The sequence below is a fragment of the Pseudophryne corroboree genome, chromosome 4 (genome assembly GCF_028390025.1).
Source record: "Pseudophryne corroboree isolate aPseCor3 chromosome 4, aPseCor3.hap2, whole genome shotgun sequence".
NCBI classification, from domain to species: domain Eukaryota; kingdom Metazoa; phylum Chordata; class Amphibia; order Anura; family Myobatrachidae; genus Pseudophryne; species Pseudophryne corroboree.
This window is the reverse complement of record NC_086447.1, coordinates 614837028-614863775: the sequence shown is the minus strand read 5'-3', so window position 1 is coordinate 614863775 and position 26748 is coordinate 614837028. Positions and strand designations below refer to the sequence as shown.

The 26748-nt window shown below is 43.1% G+C and overlaps 1 protein-coding gene across 2 annotated transcripts in view; it reads left to right on the top strand.

The window, feature by feature from the left end:
- The window catches only part of SERAC1 (serine active site containing 1), a 408753-nt gene that overhangs the window by 278920 nt on the left and 103085 nt on the right, over window positions 1–26748 (top strand). For both annotated transcript variants that reach the window (XM_063917652.1, XM_063917651.1), the window contains 2 exons: window positions 4935–5063; window positions 25330–25443. In XM_063917652.1, the coding sequence (XP_063773722.1) occupies window positions 4935–5063; window positions 25330–25443 (243 nt within the window). The remainder of the gene's footprint in view (window positions 1–4934; window positions 5064–25329; window positions 25444–26748) is intronic.

Genomic DNA, 26748 nt, shown 5'->3' with positions numbered 1-26748 from the left:
CACGTTTTATCAATTTAAAATGGCAAACAGGAGAGTGATATATGAAAATACACGAAAAAGAAATGCAGATATGCGTGTGTGCGTACGCAAGATAGAAAAAAACAGTTTTAAAAGACACTAGCGTGTTGTTCTTACCTCCGGTTCCGGATTCCCTCAGCACCCTTTACTAAGCGAAGCAGACGCTTATCCCGTCAGCACTGCGAAGAATATGATCTCCCGCCCTTTGCTGATGGATAATGTCTGCTGAAATTACCTAGCAGAGATATGTGAAGGACAGGACGAGCCGCCAATTGATAAAGCTAAATATTTATCTTATATAAAACCCTTTATGAGGTCTAAGAACACTGTACGCTATTTACGTATGGAGTACCGTAAGGGTACGCACGTTGCGTAACAATCGCTTAGCCGTGGTCGAGACGCTCAAGCGTCACGTTCGCTCACGGCCAAGAGATCACAGGCAGGCACGCTATTGGCTGCCGACTAACGTAATGATTCGCTATAGCGTAGCGGACGCTCGGGACCACGAGGAGATCACCAGCGGCGCAGACGCTCACAATGTTAAACCTTTATATCTAAACCATAAACAACGTATTATGCAGCAAAACCTTAGAGTAATGATAGAGTGTAGATGCAACCTTGTGTAGCCTGATTATCTTAAAAGCTGTTCGAGCATCACCGACGCTCTGAAAATACTTAACACTATGAGAAATACACAGATACCTGGGCTTAGGGTCCAACGCCTTATATATATATTATGAATGTTATACTTGCAAAAGAATTAATACAATACAAGTCATACACTACAATATAACATAGACTAACTAACCAGATAACTACACAGGAAATACAATACAATACTATTACGTTTAAGAGAATACGAGAGAAAGAGGAGAGAGAGAGAGAGAGAGAGAGATATGGAGAGATATGGCTCAGAATAACAAGGAAGACAATATGATTGCGGAGAAAAACTTACGCACAAAGGGGAACGATCGCATGCGCCTCTGGACATCCAGCTCCCGATTATCAGCAATGAGAACCGTTGAAGAGTGAGAGCTGGATGTGATCGGCTTGTCTATTTATGCCCCACACACAATACGATTCAATGGTCCCTACAATCTCATTGTTCATTGGACACAGGAATTCCTCCTCGCATTATATCAAAAGGTCATAGGTTGATTCATACAGGTGGGCTGTGACGATTTCCAACTGCTCAGGTGGGTGGGAAACTAGGTTTCCCGCCGCATGGATAAGTAAGTGCAAATAATAGTAAATGGACATAAACTTCTTATGTCCATAACTATTCGCACGAGCGATTAATTCGCTTCAAACCAACACCGGAATATTGCTAATTAAATACTCTTCCGATGGATACTAAACACCACTGTATTACTCCTGTCTGACCCTTCGTATCAAACAAAGAGGGATTTCTCCGTCCATGAACATTCTACATTAACCAAACTTTCAGATTCTATCAAAGGGACCATAATCTACAAAATACATTATATGGTGAAAATATGTAACGAAAGAGTCGCCCGCTAGACGCATACAATCTCTACCGTAAATGCGCATACCGTGCGCCTGCGGGTGCCCGCAACAGCGAGTATGCGCACGCACGGGAGAGCGCACGCATGCGCAGCAGGGACACATATGAGGTGCAAATATGGTAGTGTGCATAGTGATATTTTTCTGACTTTGACAATATACACACACACATATACATACACGCTGCTCAAAAAAATAAAGGGAACACTAACATAACACATCTTAGATCTGAATGAATGAAATATTCTTATTAAATACTTTGTTCTTTACATAGTTGAATGTGCTGACAACAAAATCACACAAAAATTGTCAATGGAAATCAAATTTATTAACCCATGGAGGTCTGGATTTGGAGTCACACTCAAAATTAAAGTGGAAAAACACACTACAGGCTGATCCAACTTAGATGTAATGTCCTTAAAACAAGTCAAAATGAGGCTCAGTAGTGTGTGTGGCCTCCACGTGCCTGTATGACCTCCCTACAATGCCTGGGCATGCTCCTGATGAGGTGGCGGATGGTCTCCTGAGGGATCTCCTCACAGACCTGGACTAAAGCATCCGCCAACTCCTGGACAGTCTGTTGTGCAACGTGGCGTTGGTGGATGGAGCGAGACATGATGTCCCAGATGTGCTCAACTGGTTTCAGGTCTGGGGAACGGGCGGGCCAGTCCATAGCATCAATGGCTTCGTCTAGCAGGAACTGCTGACACACTCCAGCCACATGAGGTCTAGCATTGTCTTGCATTAAGAGGAACCCAGGGCCAACCGCACCAGCATATGGTCTCACAAGGGGTCTGAGGATCTCATCTCGGTACCTAATGGCAGTCAGGCTACCTCTGGCGAGCACATGGAGGGCTGTGCGGCCGCCCAAAAAAATGCCACCCCACACCATTACTGACCCACTGCCAAATCGGTCATGCTGGAGGATGTTGCAGGCAGCAGAACGTTCTCCTTGGCGTCTCCAGACTCTGTCACGTCTGTCACATGTGCTCAGCGAGAACCTGCTTTCATCTGTGAAGAGCACAGGGCGCCAGTGGCGAATTTGCCAATCTTGGTGTTCTCTGGCAAATGCCAAACGTCCTCCACAGTGTTGGGCTGTAAGCACAACCCCCACCTGTGGACGTCGGGCCCTCATACCACCCTCATGGAGTCTGTTTCTGATCATTTGAGTAGACACATGCACATTTGTGGCTTGCTGGAAGTCATTTTGCAGTGCTCTGGCAGTGCTCCTGTTCCTCCTTGCACAAAGGCGGAGGTAGCGGTCCTGCTGCTGGGTTGTTGCCCTCCTACGGCCTCCTCCACGTCTCCTGATGTACTGGCCTGTCTCCTGGTAGCGCCTCCATGCTCTGGACACTACGCTGACAGACACAGCAAACCTTCTTGCCACAGCTCGCATTGATGTGCCATCCTGGATGAGCTGCAATACCCGAGCCACTTGTGTGGGTTGTAGACTCCGTCTCATGCTACCACTAGAGTGAAAACACCGCCAGCTTTCAAAAGTGACCAAAACAGCCAGAAAGCATAGGAGCTGAGAAGTGGTCTGTGGTCACCACCTGCAGAACAACTCCTTTATTGGGGGTGTCTTGCTAATTGCCTATAATTCCCACCTGTTGTCTACTCCATTTGCACAACAGCATGTGAAATTGATTGTTAATCACTGCTGCTTCCTAAGTGGACAGTTTGATTACACAGAAGTGTGATTGACTTGAAGTTACATTGTGTTTTTTAAGTGTATATGTATATATGTGTATATATATATGTATACATATACATATATACACACACACACATATACACTTTTCTCTTTGAAGACTAGGCACCTGTGTCCCTGTCGAAGTCACCCGTCCCGGGGCAGTTCCTCACACACAGGGATGCCCGGCATTGACCACAGAAGGCAGCAACGTGTGCGGCAGCCACTGTTCTTGGCGACGGGGTCCGGCACCACTCCGCAGTTGCACTACATTAAGGTACTGCAAAACTACAGCTCCCAGCAGCCAGTTTTGCAGAGTTACTTGATTGTAGGCACTGCGGAGCAATGCCGGACCCCGGCGCCAAGAACAGTGGCTGCTGCCTTCTGTGGTCATTTCCGGACATCCCTGCGGGTGGGGGACACAGTTAAACTACCCTGGCTGCGGGTGGCACGGCCGGGCGGTGACCCTCCTCAGCTGGCGCCCCTGGTGAGTGCCATCTTGGCCAATGGGTAGATATGCCCCTGCAGACAAGTGACATTAACATAGTAACTATGAACTTTAAAAAATATCCTTACATTTGATCTGTAATGATCGCTAGTGTCAATACTGACACATGACTCCTTTTGGAACTGTTCCTTGATAGAATACATATTTTTCTAAGCAAAGCATACTCAATATGAATATCACTTCAAGCAAGCAAAGTGTATACTTTCAAATTAAAGGGGGAATTCAATTAGGCCCATTACTTTAACGGGGGTGAAAAAGGGAGGTGGCCCTGAGCTTTAATGCTCAGGGTTATTCAATTTCAGCCCCTTTTCTTGTCTGTTAAATGAATCTGTTTTCAGGTGTTAACACATAGAATCCAGGATACGTTCCCGGAACTATGTGTTAACACTTACGCAACGCCCTAAAACAGGCTATTTATCGGGGATTTCTTTTCAGGTCTTTTCAGACATGAAAAGAAATACCAATTAAGTGCAGCCTGTGGGCTGCCTACTGGGAGCAATTGAATAGCCCTGCGAAATTACAGTGGCTAATTGAATTCCCCCTAAAACTTGTATTTTTAGACAGAATAATGTAAAAAGTCACCTCACTGTTATGGTACCATTAGAAAAGTTTTTATTCAGAATTATCATAACTTTAAATGGTCTAGGACATGGATGGTCAGACTTTTGTGACCTGGGATCTTCTTTTTGTTCACTTACAGTACTTAGTGGTGATCTACCAGCGTCTATGTGTTATGGGCATTATTATTAATGCTATTTATTAATTAATGTGTGCATTATTTGTCCTATTATTTGATGTCTTCATTATTATAAGGCTCTTTTTTTTCAATGTGTGCAATGTTATTGGTGCTATTATTTGATGTGGACCCCTGGGATCTGGGCTTCTGAGGCCATAGAAGCTGTCAAGAGGTTTGTTACGGGTCAGAGGTTATTAAGTTGGTTGCTATATACCAGTGGATGCCCCGCTAGCTATTGGTAGTTCGAGAAATGTTTTAGCCATGTCTGGTCTAGGAGTTCGTCTGTCACTTGTGTACCAATTAAGGTATATCAGAATTATACTTAAAATATATTTACAATTAATTGCCCACACAGATGAGAAATAAAATAAATAGATTAACCTTCCATATACTGTACAATCAAAACTTACGTTACTGTTATGCTATTCTAGGCCTTTGTCTTTTGTATTTTGTTGCAGAATTACTCCATAGAAGAGGAAATACGCCAGTTGCTGTCTTCCTTACCTCAGTCTGAACTTGACCAGTGCATAAAGTACTTTACATCACTAGCATTGAGAGAGACCAGTCAGTCCTTAGCAGTCCAACGGGTAAGTTTTTATGCATCTGTAAAAATTGCAACCATACTTTTACTGTATCCAACCTCTTTTGTAAGGAGTGCCATACGTGATAGGGAGTAGAGAACATATTGTATTTTATGCTTCACAAAGTATTTTTAGATCCAGATCGATTCACAGTTAATATAATAAAAAGCAAATCCACCAAAAACGATTGTTTTGTTGTATGAGTTTTAAATAAATATTTACTAAAGAAATGAAGATGATATTTAGCATCTATGCCATGACTGGACAAACTGAATCGCAATCCCCAGCAAACTGTGTAATCTCACTCCCCAGCAAAATTAATTTAAAGGCTGGATGAATATGTATTGAAGCATGAGAGGGCATTCTAGAGGTTGGTAAATGCCCATTGCATAAGTTCCGCTACCAACCCATATACATAATTACAATCTATATGTTGCATTATTACATAAGAAAACAAAGGTGACAGGGCCCAGCTTATGAGACCTTGCATTCAAGTGGGCATGTGTGGATGCAATAAAGAAAAGGGGGGCAGAAATAGTAAATGCAGGAGGCTTACAGATGTGTCCTCGTACACTATTGCCGCAGATTCGCCGAACAGCCTTCGCACCAGGACCCGTGTGACTTGGCTTACACTGAACATCCTTTTCACTCAATGTACATATTAGTCGCACAAATTAAACAATTGGAAACAAAACTGCTTAACAAGACTTCACTTATTAATTTGATATGCAACACATTTGTACATCTGTGTGCGAATGAGTCTGAATCTGTATATAAAGTGCTACAATGCAGCAGCCGCTGGCCTTTTGCACACAAAGTTCCATTGTGGTCCATCTGCGACTTTGTACATATTTAAAACTAATGCCTGTGCGGGTAAAGTCGCAGCCCAGTGTCTCTGGTACCGATTGAGTGGTGTTTAGCTGCTTCTGGGGTGCAGAACAGATGCAAATTTAAAGAAAAAGTTACTACACTACACAGCTCAGCGTGACTCACTTGTGTTGGGCGTCTTGCAGCGTGTTGCGTAATCAGGCTAGGTGTACGAGGACACATCTGTAGGAGAAGGAATGGTAGGCTTCAGTGAAAAGATTATTCTTAAGGGCACATTTAAAGGGTGGGAGGCTATTCCAGAAGTTGTAAGCAACACAGGAGAAATACTGAGGTGAGGTGGGATTCAGTGTTTATGTAAATGTTGCTTGAGATGTAGGGTAAATTTACTAAAGCAGAGAATTGGTGATGTTGCCCATAGCAACCAATCATTTTTTAAAAGGGCAATAGAGAACTTATAGACAGCATCTGATTGGTTGCTGATGTAGACAATATCACCAATTCTCTGTTTTGAAGCTTTAGTAAGTTTACACCGTAGAGGGGAGAGAACGGTGTAATGCTTGATAAATAAGTCAGATGAGTTTTCATTTATATGGGATAAGGGAGCCAGTGGTTTTATAGTCAGAGGGGCACAGCGAGGGTAGAGAGGCAAGAGAGGAGAGGTAGACAGCAGTGTAAGTATAGACTAAAGAGGTGAGAGGGCAGCAGGCTAGAGAGGAGTAGGTTACAATAATTTAGATGGAGAGATAATGGTGTAAATAAAAGTTTTCATGATTTTCCAGTTTGAGAAAGGGCTTAATCTTGGAAATATTATGGATGTGTAGGTGTCAGGATTGGGAGAGGCACTACACCTGTGGCAAGAAAGAGAGGGCAGAGTCAAGGATGACATCCAGATAGTGGACTTGAGTAATAGTGGCAGATGTTATTAGATTAAAAAGTTAAAAATCTTTAATTGTGCTGAGATCAGAAACTGCCTCAGGGATTTACAGGGAGGATTTGCACTAACTGCAGTTCTAATGAGCATCAGCAGCCACCTTCTCACATGGCTAAATGTATTAAATGGATGAAGATAGCACTTTCTGATACTTTTTTATTACTAAGGGAGGTTATTATATGTTGAAATCCAAAAGATCACGGTAATTAGTCAGCGTTGACTGAGGAATGTAAATCAGGTGTGCAGCAGGTTGATTATAATGTATCTGAGCTATCTGATGTGGTTCAGTTCCAGCCACAGAGAGGTCTAATTTCAATGTGGATTTAATATACACTCTGTTAAAAGCTGTTAAGTAATAGATAGCTGTGAGTCTAAAGAAACTCAGATCTTACAAGACGCACTGTTTCTTATGTGTCCTTTCTCTTGTGTAGAGAATGGGGACTGGGAAATGACTGCCAAAGTGGGTACAGCACTAGCTAGGCTATCAAGGAGAACAAACATTCTCTGTCCCCTTTGAAGATTTGAATGGGAACAATCAACAGATGGGGCAACTTTGAAAACTGCAGTAGTGACTGCTGTGACTATCAGAGCCATAAGTACGTATATGGAGCAGGGACCTAGAAAGATATATACAAGATGTAAATGCCTAACAATTGTGCAAAAATGGCAATTGCCACAGAATAAAACTGTGAGGCCTTCTTGGATCCAGTCATATTGTCTTTTAGAATTATGGAATTCTGTGTGGCATTCAAAAGGGCATTGTGTTACGTGACTGCATTACAAGACAGTCTTACCAAGAAATATCTGCACAACTAAATAATTAATGGAAGACCTCAGAGGCTTTACAGGCCTGGGAGACGCTGTGGCAGACATTATAAAAAAGGTGATCAAGGCAACATTTTCACTAGCACTAGAGGAAGGATTCCTGAGAGACCTTCAGACCCTCTTCTCAGTGACAACAGGATGCTCCACTTTTCACAAGGGATTGAAGTGAGAGGCAGACATTTGAAATTCCTAGAAGACTGGACCTCAACTACTACTTATGAATGGGTATTAGCATTAATAAGCTATATATACACTACAGTTCTTAGATCTTCTCTATGAATCACTTTCAAACATCTCTAATCCTAGAATTCTGTATTAGACATGAAAGAATGCTTGATAGTGCTGTTGCAGTAAAAAATACTTGGCAAGGTGCAAACAGGCCAGAGGTTCAGGATTCTATTTCAAAGTATTCATTATCGAGAACAACAGAAGGCGTCTTCACATTATTCTAGATGTAAATAAGCTCAGCATACATAGCAACACCAGGACATTCAAAATGGAATCAGTAAGGACCAGTTTGAATGAGTAGGTCATTTTCTGACTTCAGTTGATCTCAAAGATGCCTACCTCTATTTACTAGCTCACCATACATACAAAAATGTTTTAGGTTCACATTCATTCAGCATTTTCAAAACAAATGTCTTCACTTTGAATTGCCAACCTCACCGAGCACTTACAAAGATTCTCATTGTTAAGATAGAAGCAGTATTCTTATGGAATTACCTGGGCAATTCTGATAATGGCAAAGTCAAGTGTGACTTCAGAGCAGGTCCTGCAAGTTCTATGTCAAACTCAAAACTTAGGTGATATTTTTTAACACACTACAATGTAACTCAATTTTAATTCTCTTTAATGATAAAAATAAGGCAAGGGAGCATATGCATCAGTGCTTGGAGAGAAGTACCAACTATTCAGCTCCTTTTACTTTACAGGCTGTGTTTGAAAAATTACAGTTTTATTTCTCTCCACTATATTTCTCTCTAAGGGTTGAGGCATATGCCCCAATAAGTGCTTGCACGCAGAAAGGGCAATGGCAAAGATCTGCCTCACAGTTTTGGTTCCTATAGCAGCTGCTACAAGTCTTCCCGTTGGTCAGACTTCATATGAGAAGCCTGTTGCTATGATTGCAAGTAAGTTGGATAAAATGACAAAAGTGGTTAGCAAAGACCTACAATGATGGTCAACAAAAACAAACTGCCAAAAGGCATATCATTTGCAGATCATAAATACAGATGTCAACAAACAAGGATGGAGTTCCACTTGTGAATTTCTAATAGCACAAAGCCAGGGACTGGAAGATACAGCAACTTTGATCTCCAACATAAGAGAGATGAATAGTGTGCCCAAGGCCTATTTATATTTTTAGAAAAAAATTGTGAGTAGTCTTGTTTTGGTTTAGTAAAGCAAACAGCCAGTTGTCTCTGAACATCAGTCATCAAGGTGGCATAGAGTCAACATGATGGCTACTAAGAAAGCAATCTTGTAGTAATAAATATTGGTCATATGGCAGGGGAAAGCAATATTATGCTACATTTTGATGAATGCAATTGCTACACCCATGAGAGCAATCAAATATTCTTCAAGATTGTAGAAAGTTGGAGTCTGCCACAGGTAGATTAAATAACAAAATAAAGAATGCTAAAATGTTATGGTATTTTGGCAGACATCTGAAGATAGTCAGAAGCTATGGATGACTTTTCAATAAAGTGGCAATTCAATCTAGGCTAAGTATTTCCACATATACCAAAGATACCAAAAGTCCTAGAGAAGGTTTTGAAAAAAAATGGGACATATGATTATGGTGTTGCCTTTTTGGCCACATCCAGCCTGCTAGTTTCAGGCATTGCAGCTAGCCGTGGGAAATCCACAGATCTTTAGGACTCACCTCTAATCCAACAAATTATTTGGAGTCTGGGTAACTGCCATACAACTAATGTTATGCCAAAGCATATTACAAGATTTGGGACTTGTGTAGGGGGGATGCATGGAGAGGAACTTGAGCATGCAATCCATCCAGGAGTTCAGTCCTGGACTTCTTTCAATGTGGTCTTGAAAATGGCTAAAAAAGTATCTCCATTACATATGAATCAGGATATTGAGGGTCATTCAGACAGTTTGCCGATGGCGGCAAGCAGCGAATGTGCACTGGCCATACAGCGGCTGTGCGGACACACACATTGCGATCACATCCCCAATGGATGCGTCTGTAATGTGATTCACATCGGTGATCATTTTTAAGGCAGGGACACGGCATGGGCGGGGTGAAGGGGGTCGGGCCGTGACCATTTTCGGGGTGGCTGTGTGATGTCACATGCAGCCGTGTTGATAAAAAGATGCCCTCTGACCGCTTGGCGCTTCCAGGGGTAAACCTTAGATCCGATGTGTTCACAATTAGATTGCAGATGCATCGCTAGGTGGCCTCACACATGCTGGGCGGCCTTGCCCTGTGCTGGGCATCTCCCAGCATGTGCAGAGATGAACACATATCTGGTTACATATGCAGCCATCTGTGTTCATCTCTGAATAACCCCGATTTTCCTTTGATTCTTTGGTTTAGGACAAAGATGTGGGAAGAACAAACTAAATATATTTTTTTTACATTTGGTTAGACCAGTTTAAGATTTATTCAAGTAAAAGGTATTTAGAAAGAAATTAGAAAAAAAAATGGTTTTCATAAATATTATATTAAAGAGACTTCAAAAGCATCAGTTGCGAGATTCCTAAAATCCTTCTTTCGGGAAGCGCATTAGAAGTTTGATTTGCCAGAAAGTGTCATGGCAGATTCTTAAAGTGCTATGGTGCATCATCTGCAGAGAAAGAGCCTGCCTCCACTGAAGGACTTTGCAAGACAGCAATATTGCCTTCAGTGCATACATTACTGTGTCAATATTCAAGCTTCAGAAGATGTGAAGTTTGGAATAGATTTATTTAGTGCACTTGTTTTATTATTTGGTTTCAGTTGAAGTACGTAAGGAGCCCACCCTAAGAAATTCTAGTTTTGGCATCACCTTGCTATGTATGTTGCCATGGTGGCAGGGATGGTTTAAGAGAGGAGGGGGCCCGTCTTTAGGCTCTGTGTGGGTCCTCTCCTCTGACAGCAGCGCTGTAGACTCCGGCAGCTGGCTTTGTGCCAGAGTCTACTGCACATGCGTAGGGCTCCAGGAACATGGCGCCCACACCTTGTTTCCAGGAACATGCACACACACTGGGAAAATGGTCACCACGCCATTTTCCCAGTTACTTCTGGCTGCAGCGCTGGTGTCCACCACAGCACTCCGGAAAGGCAAGTATAATTATATGGGTGGAGGGTGTGCCGCATGGTCCCTTCTGGACCCAGGGCCCGTGTACACTGTACACCCTGCATCCATTATAGGTACGCCAATGCATGGAGCAGGAAATTGGAGATAATTACCTACTTCCCCGTGGCAGCATTAGTTCCGTTATTGCTAATATGTTGTGATAAATTATCTTTCCGATTGGGGAGAAGAAGCCACCAGAAGGCTGGAGGTGCAGTCCCATATAGTGTCTAGGTGTGTATCCTGTCCAGTCTTTGGAGAAGGGTATAGTTAGCCCATTGCACAAGTTGGCATGGAGCTGTCAGGGGAACCACATTAGTTACTGCGTCTAGTAAATTCTAGCAAAGTTGGATGCATCTCATTCACTTCTTTCAGTATGTGAAATGGGAGTTTTTGGGTGTCAGGTAGCCAACAACTCAGCATTTCTGCAGTAGAAAACTGTCTCATGGGAATGTTGTGGGTGTGTAGCCTATGCCAATGGGACATCTATCTAAGATTGATCTCTTGCACCCATGATAGGGTTGGTGTAATTTCTGAAACTAGTGATGAAGATGCATTAGCATTAGGTTAGCCCTCTATCCATATTCTCAATGCTGCAGCATATAGGGCTGTGTGCTGCTCAGCAACAGGTCCTGGTGTGTAAAGTGTATGGATCTGCTTATGCACTGGGGTTGCAAAGTGTCATCCATCAGTAGGTTTACTGTTTTAAATCTAAATAGACAGCAATACACTAAAAAGGAGGTGTGAAAAAATAAATTGCACATAATAAAATGGTGCATTTTTTCTATTTAAATGTTATTTCTATTGTAAAATTAATTTACACTTGTTTAAGCAATATGTCATGATAAATGCTAAGCTTAACTAAAGAACAACAAGTCTTTTATGTTACTTGGTTTGTTAATTAATCTTAGCAGGAAATTGTAAACTTAAAAACTCAAAGGGGTATATGCAATAGCGGGCGAAATCGCGGCAATTATCGCCGTTTTTTCAATTCGACCAAATTCGCCAGGTGAATTCCGGAAGGTGGCTTCCGGAATTCACCATATGCAATGAAAAACGGATTCGCCAGAGTCGCGGGCGAAAATCGGCCGATTTTGCGGATTTTACCGCGATTTTAAAAAACGGGAAAAAACGGGGAAAAACCCGAAAAAAAAATGGCGTGGGGTCCCCCCTCCAAAGCATAACCAGCCTCGGGCTCATCGAGCTGGTCCTGGTTCTAAAAATGCAGGGGAAAAATCGGGCAGGGATCCCCCGTATTTTTAAAACCAGCACCGGGCTCTGCGCCTGATGCTGGTGCCAAAAATACGGGGGACAAAACGAGTAGGGGTCCCCCGTATTTTTAACACCAGCATCGGGCTCCACTAGCTGGACAGATAATGCCACAGCCGGGGGTCACTTTTATATAGTGCCCTGCGGCCGTGGCATCAAATATCCAACTAGTCACCCCTGGCCGGGGTACCCTGGGGGAGTGGGGACCCCTTCAATCAAGGGGTCCCCCCCCCCCAGCCACCCAAGGGCCAGGGGTGAAGCCCGAGGCTGTCCCCCCCCATCCAATGGGCTGCGGATGGGAGGGCTGATAGCCTTTGTGTTCAAAAAAAAGATATTGTTTTTTCCATTAGTACTACAAGTCCCAGCAAGCCTCCCCCGCAAGCTGGTACTTGGAGAACCACAAGTACCAGCATGCGGGAGAAAAACGGGCCCGCTGGTACCTGTAGTACTACTGGGAAAAAAATACCCAAATAAAAACAGGACACACACACCTTGATAGTAAAACTTTATTTCATACGCCGACACACACATACTTACCTATGTTGACACGCCGACTGCAACGATCTCCGACGATCCGAGGGTACCTGTCAAAAAATTATACTCACCTTCCAGCGTCCAGAGGTCCAGAGGTAAATCCACGTACTTTGTAAAAAAACAAACCGAACACCGAGCCATACCGGACTGAAAGGGGTCCAATGTTTTCACATCAGATCCCTTCCCCCGAATGCCGGGACATCACGTGACTCCTGTCACTGATGTCCCTTCAGCCAATCAGGAAGCGCTACTGCCGTGGCGCTCACCTGATTGGCTGGACGCCGTCTGTACTCTGACAGCGCCTCGCAAAGCCGCTCCATTACTTTCAATGGTGGGAACTTAGCGGCTAGCGGTGGGGTCACCCGCCGGTCAGCCGCTGACCGGCGGGTGACCTCACCGCTAGCCGCTAAGTTCCCACCATTGAATATAATGGAGGGAGCTGTGCGATGCGCTGTCACAGCGATCAGCCAATCAGGTGAGCGCAACGAAGTTGCGCTTCCTGATTGGCTTAGAGACCTGTCAGTGACAGCTGTCACTGACAGATCTTAATCGTGGAAAGGTGTCCCATGTGTCAGCATGGGACCCCTTTCAGTCCGTTTTTGGTGCGGGTAAATGCGCTTTCTTTTTTTGCCAAGTACGTGGATTTATCTCTGGAGCCTGTTGAGGTGAGTATATTGATCTTTTATTTTCAGGTACCCCGGGATTCTACATGGAGAAGAGGACCGATGTCGGCGTGTGAACATAGGTAAGTATGTGTGTGTCGGCAGTGTGTAATAAAGTTTTACTGTCGACGGTGTCTGTGTCCTGTTTTTATTTGGGTTTTTTTTTCCCATTAGAACTACAGGTACCAGCGGGCCCGTTTTTCTCCCGCATGCTGGTACTTGTGGTTCTCCAAGTACCAGCTTGCGGGGGAGGCTTGCTGGGACTTGTAGTACTAATGGAAAAAACAATATCTTTTTTTTGAACACAAAGGCTATCAGCCCCCCCATCCGCAGCCCATTGGATGGGGGGGGACAGCCTCGGGCTTCACCCCTGGCCCTTGGGTGGCTGGGGGGGGGGGACCCCTTGATTGAAGGGGTCCCCACTCCCCCAGGGTACCCCGGCCAGGGGTGACTAGTTGGATATTTGATGCCACGGCCGCAGGGCACGGCATAAAAGTGACCCCCGGCTGTGGCATTATCTGTCCAGCTAGTGGAGCCCGATGCTGGTGTTAAAAATACGGGGGACCCCTACTCTTTTTGTCCCCCGTATTTTTGGCACCAGCACCAGGCGCAGAGCCCGGTGCTGGTTTTAAAAATACGGGGGATCCCCTGTCAATTTTTCCCCCGCATTTTTAGAACCAGGACCAGCTCAATGAGCCCGAGGCTGGTTATGCTTTGGAGGGGGGACCCCACGCCATTTTTTTTTCAGATTTTACCGTTCCAGCAATAAAATAAAAATAAAAAAAAAAAATATTATTTTAAAAAATATATAAATAATATTTGTGCCTCCCCCCAAAAAAAAAAAAAAACCTAATCCCTTCTAAGATAAATAGATCTGCTATTCCCAAAAAAAAAAACACCAAAAAAACCATGTTTAAAATTTTTTTATTTGTTTTCACCCTCCAAAGTGTGGCGGATTGAAAATCGCGAATTTGCTGTCTAAAAGCACTGCAGGCGAATTTCCAAACTTGAATTGAATATGCTGGAGGCGAATTGCAGCATCTGTACCATTGCAGAAAAGGCGAATTCGGAAAAAGGCGAATTGAGAAAAGGCGAATTTTGACGGGCCGTTTTTTTGCGAAAAATGACTGCACTGCATAGGCGAATTGATTTTTGGAGGCGAAAACGTCCCGGAATTCGCCTTTTTTGCCAATTCGCCCGCTATTGCATATACACCAAAAGATCTTAAGGGTCTCCGTTGTGGGAGACACCACACTTTAGGATGGTGCATCTCTTGCTGGTGGCTGATTTCCCCCAAGTAATGAACACCCAACATTGAGGGAGAAGTACAATTATACTCTCACAGCTGTACTCGTTCTCTCCTATCTTTTTGTTTTAACTATCTCGTTGCTGGACACTGCACATTTAGGAATCATACACTCCCTCCAAGTAGTGGTCCTGCACTATATAGGGGAGGGGGGTTAGCCCAGATGGGCACAACATTCCATTCCTCCTTAGAAGTGAGATTCACATAACCTTCTTATACCTTCCTGACCTGGACTGGCTGTTTGATAATTAAGTCTTCTCATCCTCCAGTTTTATTGCTGGGTTCCAGATAAGAGATAGAAAAATGAAAAGTACAGTCTCACTTTGTGCGTCCAAATGTCCAAACTGTCCAATGGTCCTCACAATGTAAGTATGGAGATAGTCAAACCAACATGAAACAAAAATAAAACACAACATAGTGTAGTACTGCAAAGAATAAATTAATTAAGTTCTTCCCAATGTGTAGAAAGATGGTAATGGTGGCAAAACAGTCCCAAATCCAAGATCCACCTCCATCTGAGAAAGGTCACCCAAATTATGTTTTTGAAGACTTGTCAAAAAAGGGTCCTTACATGTATGCTTACTTTTATTAAAATGATGTAAAACACGTAAAGGTTTCTTTAAGGCGCAAAGTCAATCTTCACTGTATAGGTGGGAGCCAATTTCCCTCATAACATAGTTATAAAACCAGAAAGGGACCAACATTAGGAACAGAAACTCATTTATTTAAGAGTTTAAAAAAATTCAGAGTGGTGAACAAACAGCCATACCATAGATGGGAACGATGTTAAACAGTTGACATATATATAATCCGGATATTAATATGTCAAACAGATTCACATATATGAATGGTGCTGGTTGAACGCCACGTATCACACTGTATCAACGCGTTTCAATGCTCTGCGGCGTCTTTATCAAGATTACCAGTGTGAGTACCTATAAAATGCAGAAATATAAAAATATATAGATTCAAATAATCCATAATTTTGCAATTAAAATCCACATAGTAAAAAGCATATAAATCATATAACATACCACTGACATGTAGAATTCAGCTCCTGGTCAGCTGTGGTGCACAAACAAACATCACAATACACATGATCCTATAAATAGTGTATGCATCTAATTGATTTAAATTAGTGAACCAATCAAAAGGGTGTCAGGGTACATGATTGACATCATTGTGTACCAATGATCAAGTTACTAAACAGAAGGTTCACCCGATTTTCGCGGCAATACTATATCCCGCGGTTTGAATGAAAAAACTCATGCAGAGGCTGGTCACCATGGTTACATGGCAACAAAATGCTGGCATCATATAACTCGTCAGAGTGACGCGAGCGGGAACACCCCCACTAGCATGTACCAGACCCAATGCCGCCGGGTAAAGACACCACGTGACCCAGCGTGTTAGACGTCGGACCACGTGATCCGGATACATAATGCCCCCATAACATAGGCCTCACTGACAACAATGGAGTCACGTGACCTGGCGTAATGAACTCCGCTGCACGTGTTGACGGTGACACCAATAGACTGTCTGACACGGCGTGATGGACATGCGCGGACTATGTAACTAAATCGTGCCCACATAGCCCATAGACCCGGTGAAAGTACATTTACAGAGGAGAAGGTCCTAACAGAACTTTCACAACTAAAAGTAGATAAATCAATGGGATCAGATGGGATACACCCAAGGATACTCAAAGAGCTAAAAGATGTGCTGGTTACACCTTTAACAGAATTATTTAACCAGTCACTAAATACAGGTGCTATTCCAGAGGACTGGAAAAGAGCAAATGTAGTTCCACTGCACAAAAGTGGAAGTAAGGAAGAAGCAAGTTTCTACAGACCAGTAAGCCTTACATCAGTAGTAGGGAAAGTAATGGAAAAACTATTAAAAGAAAGAGTTGTGGAATATCTTAAATCAAACAACTTACAGGATCCAAAACAGCATGTATTTACTGGCGGGAGATCATGCCAAACAAATCTTATTGACTTTTTTGACTCTTTGACGAAAATAATAGATCAAGGGGGAGCTGTAGATGTAGCATATCTAGACTTTAGTAAGGCATATGACACTGTCCCACATCGCAGACTGCTAAATAAACTTGAAAGCGTGGGGGTGGATTATAAAACAGTTAAATGGATAAGAACCTGGTTGCAGGATAGGAAACAGACAGTTGTAGTTAATGGAGTGCAATCTATGGAGGGAAATGTTACCAGTGGAGTACCTCAGGGATCTGTACTTGGTCCAGTTCTCTTTAATATCTTTGTTGGTGACATTGCAGATGGTATTGAAGGGAAGGTATGCCTTTTTGCAGATGATACAAAGATATGCAACAGGGTAGACACACCGGGAGGGGTAAAACAAATGATTGATGACCTAGGTAGGCTTGAGAAATGGTCAAGAACGTGGCAACTACAGTTTAATGCTAAAAAATGCAAACTCATGCACTTGGGTCTCAAAAACCCAAAGGCTAAATATAGTATCAAGGGTACTATAATGGAAACTACTGAGGAGGAAAGGGATTTAGGAGTCACTATTTCAAGTGACTTGAAGACAGGAAAGCAATGCAACAAAGCAATGAGAAAGGCAAGTCAGATGCTTGGTTGCATAGGGAAAGGAATCAGTAGTAGGAAAAAAAGAAGTGATAAAGCCACTATATAGGTCATTGGTGCGGCTCCATCTGGAATACTGTGTCCAGTTCTGGAGACAATATCTCCAGAAGGACATAAATACATTAGAGAGTGTACAAAGAAGGGCAACTAAAATGGTGCATGGCCTACATCACAAAACTTACCCGGAAAGGCTAAAAGATCTTAACATGTATAGTTTGGAGGGGAGCAGGGAAAGGGGGGACATGATAGAAACTTTCAGACATATCAAGGGTCTTAAAGTTCAGGAGGGAAACATTCTTCAAAGGAAGAGAAATATTAGAACTCGAGGACATACACTAAGACTGGAGGGGGGGGGGGGGGTTCAAGGGAAATTTAAGGAAAAATTACTTCACAGAAAGGGTAGTGGAGAAGTGGAATAGCTTCCCATCAGAGATGGTAGAGGCTAAGACTGTAGAGCAATTTAAACATGCTTGGGATAGGCATATGAATATCCTTACAAAGAATTAAGGTTCAAAAAGGGTTGAGATTGCCTAAAGGATAAAAAAAAAAGGGGCAGACTAGATGGGCCAAGTGGTTCTTATCTGCCGTCAAATTCTATGTTTCTATCTTTTGCTGTTTCCATTGCAGCGCCATAGGGGAAATCTTTTCTGGTTTTCCAGATAAGAGATCATTATCTAAATCCATGACTCTGTCACGAACCGGTCTCTCACCTTTGCGGGTTCTGGGGTTCATCCGTTGCCAGTGCGGTTGCTCGCGGTGCTGTGCGCCCGTGTGGGGACACGGCGTGATCAATGGCACAGGTAATGCAGAGTCTGGGAACTGTGAGTGCGGGGACCAAATGGCCTAAGGCACTGCGGTGTGTCTGCTGTATAGGAGGTGGCCATGTTGGAGACCAAATAGCTAATACTGAGCACTTGTGAAAACACCTGTGGGCAGGTGTAAGCCAATCCCGTGCTTGTGCTGCCTTTAAGTAGGCTGGGATTATGTCACTCTGGGCCAGTGCTTTGTTGTATCAAAGCTGTGCTCTAGCTCTGAACTCTCTCCGTGCATTCCTGTGTGATTCCCGTGGTCCAGATATCGCCTCCGTTCCCAGAGGTCCGTTTTGCAGCCTTCACTGCCAAAGATCTACCGGCTCTCCATTGTGCTATCAGTCAATTGCACACCTATTGGAAACACTTGGATTCCCAGTGTCCTGCATGAGGTTACCTTGTCTGTCTGCCTATCATACAAAGTCTGGAGGATTCCAATTCCCTCAGCTGTTCGTTTGTTCAACTCTGCATTTAACCCATTCATCACCTCGCCATCTACTACAGTTTCACAGTGATCTCCGGAACCCGCAAGTAACCCAATTCAGTACTTTTTCTATGTTGTCATTACAAGGATAATTCTTCACAGTCTCTCAGTTAACTCTTAAAACTCCATTGCAAATTCTTACAGTTAATTCTCCATGTCTGCATTAACCAGTTAAACACAATCTGCAGTTCAGCATCAAAGCCTGTTTATATTTGGACAATTCAACATTTATTCTTCAGCTTGTTTTTGCATATGTTTCCATGAACATTTCTTTTATTTATTTCTGAGTTTTCTCTTGCATATTATTTCTGTCATTCCTGCAATACTTCAGTATAATGATGATTAACAACTAGTCATTTAACTCCTTACTGAATTGTTACTTTAATAAATATATGAAACGGAACTTCCTTCGTCCTCCCTGTTTTCTTCATACCCCAGCACCTACCCCTGTGGTTGGTTCCAGGTTAACGGATTCACAAAAACACCCGGACCTGACAGTAAGCACTGGCCACATGGATCCGTCAAGTGACCAATTCGCAGGAGGCGGTGCTACGTCAAATATCCTTTCCCGTCTGGAAAACCAGGAGTCTATACAGACACAAATAGTGCAGTTTATGCAAACTATGGCAGACCGTTTAGAGACTCTTCATACAGCAATTAAAACGTCTCAAGTCCAGATTCCAACTCCGGTTGTCCCAGTTACCACTACAGCTTCTCCTGTGATGCTGCCTACGTCCCGCTTGCAGTTACCCTCTCCGAGTAAGTTTGACGGAACTCCAAAACTTTGCAGGGGATTCCTGAATCAATGCGAGATCCAGTTCGAACTGATGTCCGCCAGTTTCCCATCAGCTCGTTCTAAGGTCGCATATATTATTGCCCTCCTCTCCGGTCAGGCTCTGGAGTGGGCATCACCATTATGGGAGAGAGGTGATCCTATCCTCTCTAATTACAAAGAGTTTGTATCTTCTTTCCGGAGAATCTTTGACGAACCCGGCAGGACCACCTCAGCATCTTTGGAGATTCTCCGTCTACGTCAAGGTTTACGTCCTGTCAATCAATATATTGTTCAGTTTCGCACGTTGTCTTCAGAGTTAAACTGGAATGAGGAGGCCCTGATCGCCGCGTTTTGGAATGGACTTTCTGAGAGAATCAAGGACGATTTAACTATCCGGGATGTGCCAACTAAACTGGATGAATTGATTTCTCTCTGTAACAAACTTGACCTACGCTACAGGGAGCGATGTTTAGAGAAATCCAGGGCAGAGCGATCCAGTCCACGTTATCATCCTAGGCCTCGACAAGATTCTTCATCACAGTCTCCGGTAACGACAGACGAACCTATGCAGATTGGGCGCTCTCGCCTCACAGAAGAGGAACGACTTCGTCGTCGACAGGGTAACCTCTGCATGTACTGTGGGTCCTCTGAACACTTAGTTAAATTCTGCAAACTCCGACCGGGAAACTCTCGCTCCTAGCTTATTCAAGAGAGGTTAAGCTAGGAGTTACTCTAGAATCACGTTCTGGGAAAGAGCCAACCTTGTCTATTCAATTAGAAGTGCCAAGTTCTACAGTGAAAGTTTCAGCTCTCCTAGATTCTGGGGCAGCCGAGAACTTCATCTCCTTAGCCTTTGTCATGCGGTCTAAAGTTCAAACCATGCCTCTGGAAGCAGCAGTTGCCGTTACAGCAGTGGATGGAAGTCGAATTCCAGATGGTATAATTACTCATCGAACCGTATGTCTCAAGATGAAAGTTGGTGTGCTCCATTCCGAATACCTCTCCTTCTACGTGATTCCCAAAGCCTCTCAAGATGTGATACTTGGTTTACCTTGGCTGCAGAAACATAACCCTCAACTTAATTGGCAAACCATGGAAGTCCTTTCATGGGGTAAATCTTGTACCAAGAACTGTTTAGCCTCAATTGTACCTCTCCGGTCAATCAGCCTTCCCGACCTACCTCCGGTGTATCAATCCTTTGCGGATGTTTTCAGTAAACAAGCAGCAGACTCTCTACCTCCTCATCGCGAATGGGACTGCCCAATTGTCCTGGTTCCGGGTAAAACACCTCCTAGGGGACGAATTTATCCGCTATCCATCCCAGAGACGCAAGCTATGTCTGATTATATACAAGAAAATCTAACCAAAGGATTTATCAGACCATCTTCTTCACCTGCAGGAGCCGGATTCTTTTTCGTTAAGAAGGACGGTGGGTTACGACCATGCATAGATTACCGTGGACTCAATGAGATCACTGTGAAAAACAAGTATCCATTACCCTTAATTCCAGAATTATTTGACCGGGTAAAAGGAGCTACTGTGTTTACAAAACTGGATCTCCGAGGGGCCTACAATTTAATCCGCATCCGAGAAGGGGACGAGTGGAAGACTGCTTTTAATACCCGGGATGGGCATTACGAATACCTTGTAATGCCTTTCGGTCTTTGTAATGCACCTGCAGTTTTTCAAAGCTATGTGAATGAACTTTTTCGTGATCTTCTCTACAAGTGTCTAGTAGTGTACCTGGATGATATCCTAATATTCTCTAGGGATATAAAGTCTCACCGTCACCAAGTTAAAGAGGTACTGACACGTCTGAGGAAAAATCAACTTTATTGTAAGTTAGAGAAGTGCACTTTTGAAGTATCTTCCATACCGTTCCTTGGTTACATCATTTCTGGATCAGAGCTATGTATGGATCCCGGTAAGGTACAAGCTATCCGAGATTGGTCCACTCCTACAACTCTCAAGGGGATTCAGCGATTTCTCGGCTTTGCTAATTTCTATAGGAGATTCATTAAGAATTATTCTACGTTAGCTGCTCCCATCACAGCCCTAACTCGTAAGGGAGCAAATCCTACGAACTGGTCTTCAGAAGCAATCAAAGCCTTCTCTGATTTAAAGCAAGCCTTTGTGTCAGCCCCCATTCTTCGACAGCCTGATCTGAATCGTCCCTTTCTACTAGAGGTGGATGCATCTACAGAAGCAGTAGGAGCTGTGTTGTCACAAGTCTTTGAAGATAAAAAGGTCCATCCCTGCGGATATTTCTCCCGTAAGTTCCTCCCGGCAGAACGTAATTATGCAATCGGTGAGCAAGAGTTACTTGCCATCAAGTTGGCATTTGAGGAGTGGAGATACCTTCTAGAAGGAGCTCAACATCGCATTACAGTTTATACTGATCATAAGAATCTTCTGTATCTGCAGTCAGCTCAGTGTTTGAATCCACGACAAGCCCGATGGGCGCTTTTCTTCTCACGATTTGATTTCAAACTCACCTATCGTCCAGGGTCTCAGAACAAAAAGGCAGATGCTCTTTCCCGGTCCTTTGCTTCTTCTGAATTAAATGATGCTACCACGAATCAAGCCATTGTGAATCCTAGGTCCTTTTTAATGACTCGAACCTCTCCAGTTCCTCCGCCTGGCAAGACCTTTGTCGCCACAAGTCTTCGAAAACGGCTGCTTACCTGGGCTCACTCCTCTTCCTTCATGGGTCATCCTGGGGTTCTAAAGACTCTCAAGTTTATTCAACAGTCTTATTGGTGGCCACGTCTCAAAGCCGATGTCCAAGAGTTTATAGCAGCATGTCCTAAATGTGCCCAACATAAGAGTCCAAGAAGTTCTCCACCAGGTTTGTTACATCCACTATCCATACCCAAACAACCATGGACTCATATCTCAATGGATTTCGTGACCGATCTACCTCCATCAAAAGGGCGAAATACCATTTGGGTGATAGTGGATCGATTTTCGAAAATGGCACATTTCATTCCATTAACTGGGTTACCATCAGCCCCTTTACTAGCCAGATTGTTCATCTCTGAAATCTTCAAGTTGCATGGCCTTCCTCGAGAAATTGTTTCTGATCGGGGAACACAGTTTGTGGCCAAGTTTTGGAGGTCGCTTTGTTCATCTTTAAATGTCAAGTTGAACTTTTCTTCTGCATATCATCCTCAGACAGATGGACAAACTGAGAGAGTCAACCAAGACCTTGAAACATTTCTCCGGCTATATATATCGTCCTCACAGGATGACTGGGTTGACTACCTTCCATTGGCAGAATTTGCTCATAATAATCTCTTCCATTCATCTTCAGAATCTACGCCCTTTTATATTAACTTCGGCTTTCATCCTCGTGTGCCAGAGTTTCATCCATTGCCAGCCCTAGAGGTCCCAGCGGCAGATCAAGAGCTTCAACGTCTATCTAGCATCTGGAGTTGTGTACGTAAGTCCTTGGTCAAAACTTCCGCTCGTTATAAATCTTTTGCAGATAAAAAACGTAAAGCTGTACCGAATTACAAAGTGGGAGACCAAGTTTGGATTTCTACGTGCAATCTCAAGTTCAAAGTTCCTTCTAAGAAATTTGCTCCCAGGTTTATTGGTCCATTTCCCATTGTAAAGGTACTCAACCCTGTGTCATACAAAGTCAAGCTGCCACCGTCTTTGAGAATTCCTAACGCCTTTCATACATCTTTACTGAAGCCTTTGATTCTCAATAAGTTCCGTACTACCCAGTCCAAATCTCCTAAAGTTCACTCTTTGCAGAATGAGGAATTTGAAGTTAAAGAGATTGTGGACTCACGTTCCCGATATGGACGTTTACAGTTTCTGGTCGACTGGAAGGGTTACGGCCCGGAGGAGAGATCCTGGGTTTTCTCTGAAGATGTTCATGCTCCAAGACTGGTACAGAAATACTTCTTCAAAAATCCTGACAAGGTTCAAAGGTGTTCGGAGACCACCCGTAGAAGAGGGGGTACTGTCACGAACCGGTCTCTCACCTTTGCGGGTTCTGGGGTTCATCCGTTGCCAGTGCGGTTGCTCGCGGTGCTGTGCGCCCGTGTGGGGACACGGCGTGATCAATGGCACAGGTAATGCAGAGTCTGGGAACTGTGAGTGCGGGGACCAAATGGCCTAAGGCACTGCGGTGTGTCTGCTGTATAGGAGGTGGCCATGTTGGAGACCAAATAGCTAATACTGAGCACTTGTGAAAACACCTGTGGGCAGGTGTAAGCCAATCCCGTGCTTGTGCTGCCTTTAAGTAGGCTGGGATTATGTCACTCTGGGCCAGTGCTTTGTTGTATCAAAGCTGTGCTCTAGCTCTGAACTCTCTCCGTGCATTCCTGTGTGATTCCCGTGGTCCAGATATCGCCTCCGTTCCCAGAGGTCCGTTTTGCAGCCTTCACTGCCAAAGATCTACCGGCTCTCCATTGTGCTATCAGTCAATTGCACACCTATTGGAAACACTTGGATTCCCAGTGTCCTGCATGAGGTTACCTTGTCTGTCTGCCTATCATACAAAGTCTGGAGGATTCCAATTCCCTCAGCTGTTCGTTTGTTCAACTCTGCATTTAACCCATTCATCACCTCGCCATCTACTACAGTTTCACAGTGATCTCCGGAACCCGCAAGTAACCCAATTCAGTACTTTTTCTATGTTGTCATTACAAGGATAATTCTTCACAGTCTCTCAGTTAACTCTTAAAACTCCATTGCAAATTCTTACAGTTAATTCTCCATGTCTGCATTAACCAGTTAAACACAATCTGCAGTTCAGCATCAAAGCCTGTTTATATTTGGACAATTCAACATTTATTCTTCAGCTTGTTTTTGCATATGTTTCCATGAACATTTCTTTTATTTATTTCTGAGTTTTCTCTTGCATATTATTTCTGTCATTCCTGCAATACTTCAGTATAATGATGATTAACAACTAGTCATTTAACTCCTTACTGAATTGTTACTTTAATAAATATATGAAACGGAACTTCCTTCGTCCTCCCTGTTTTCTTCATACCCCAGCACCTACCCCTGTGGTTGGTTCCAGGTTAACGGATTCACAAAAACACCCGGACCTGACAGACTCCAAGAGGCATCATTTTTCCTCCTACCAAGTCTGTGTATAGCTAAGGTCACATATCAGACAAATGCTAGCAGCCAGGTTGTTCCATCTAGGTGAAATAAAAACAATTTTTTACATACTCTTACATCAGATAAGTTCTGATAGTGCTGTCTACATGTAAATGTCACATGCCCGTCACAACCCCCAGAGGAAAGTATTTTCATTTGAATACAGTGATAGCTTATTTAACTGGTAAAATAATGTATAGACTATGCATTAGTATCTCGTATTTTAGCTAGGGATTTTCTCTCTTACAGCATTTTGCTAGCATTACTGTAGTTGAGTAGTTATAACCCACTTCAGGTTTCCAGAAAGGAGTACAGTACATGTTTGTATACTGTACTGTAGTTCATTTTCACATCTGTTACAGACAGACAATCACTGTTGAAAGTGGAAAGAGAAAATACAGCTTTAGATCTCTCACCAATGGGTGCAGATCTAGCTCCGTGGTGCACATGCGGACAATGCATAATGAAAAATATATAAATGTACTATATTTTTTTCCTCATGGTCTATAAAAAATATATGTGGTGAATGTACTTGGTATAAATGGTGTAGTTAGTACAAAAGGTCGACATTCGGAATGAGGACACTGACATAATGCCAGCATTGCCAGAATGTCTACATACTTTGTGAATGTTGACATTCGGCATGTTGACCATGCTTTTTCCATAGACTTATTAACTAACCCTAACTGCAGCCTATCCTAATTATTTTGGCATTTGGACAATGTCAACATTCGGAATTTCGACGTGCTGAATGTATATCGTATAAGGTTGAATGTACAGTCATGTAATGATCTGTGTTTTATTTCAGAGAGGATTGTGGAGTTTTGGTGGCAATGGATTGCCGTATGCCGAAAGTCTCAGCTCAATCCCTTCAGAGAAACAAGAAGTGTTCAGCTTACAGGCGTTATTGAAGCATTCCAAGGTAATGCTCAGCTGTTGTCTCTTCACCAGTCGTCCCAACAAATCTATGAGCTGCTTGTTTGGTTTTGGTTCCGGTATTACTTTTAGCTATAAGGTAACACAGTACAAATAACTTTGTAGGTCTACGTATGTATACTATTTTTACACAATGAGCACAATATAATACCAAGGTGCCGCTGATATTGGCATAATCACCCAAAGTACACCATGCCTACTGTGACGCATGGTGGTGGTGCTGGCAGTGTGGTGCTTTGCGGCTGCTTCACAGCAGGGAAAGGAGCTCTAGTCAGGGATAGAGAGCATAATGAATAACTCCATATATGAATAGATTGTGGAATAAAATTTGCTGGCCCCTGTTAAACAGATGAAGAGGAGTTTTATCTTCGAACATGTTAACAACCTAAAACGCACATTCAAGTCAAGCAATGAATGGCTTCAGAAAAAGAATGCCAAAGGGTACATTTACTACTACTTTTGCAAGTGTCGCTTTTCAGTGGCCTAAAGCTCAACATTTTTAACAGCAATGATAGATGTAAACCAGTTTCTAAAAGAAAATTAGTTTTATTGGGAAAATAAATTATTTAAACTCTTTGAATAGCTGCAATTAACTTAAAACAGTTGCTCATTGCTTGTTTAATTTTGATGTTATTGCTTGTCCTGAATATTGAATTACCTAAAGTTAAATTACAGTACTCTGTCCTAATGTAGCTTAAGCTTGCTACAGTCACAGCATTATCTCAGATGATCGTTGCAAATGTCCCTGATATCCCTGAAAGATTGCTTACCTTAAAATCCATCGGGCAAATGATCACTTTCATCCTCTGAGTTTATTGATCCTGAGTACGGAACTGCCTGATCTCGCCAGGTTGGTCCTTATGTGGCGTTTAGGTCATACAGCATTGATCAGCCTGTGTGTGGTCAGTTGAAGTAATGCAGATGGCTTAATGAAACCAAAATATAGTGCATCAGAACAACATAATAGCACAAAGCCGCACAAAGTGCACACTTGAACACTTACAATTTTCTGCAATGCTAAACATAGCTGAAGAGCACAAAATTCACAATGCACAGGAAAGCTGCATACCTTATAACAGATTATACAAAGAGGGGAAACACTTAACTCATGATTGTGCCTCTATTTTACATAAATATGTAAAAATATGAGCATAGTCATCAGCTCTGCTGTTCCACCAAGCATAATTTATGAGCATTACAGGAGTGTGTGTATGTTAATGAGAATAATGAACGAGTGGAATGAATGCCATTTCTTTCCATTCACTTTATTTAATCCCTGTAAATTGATGGC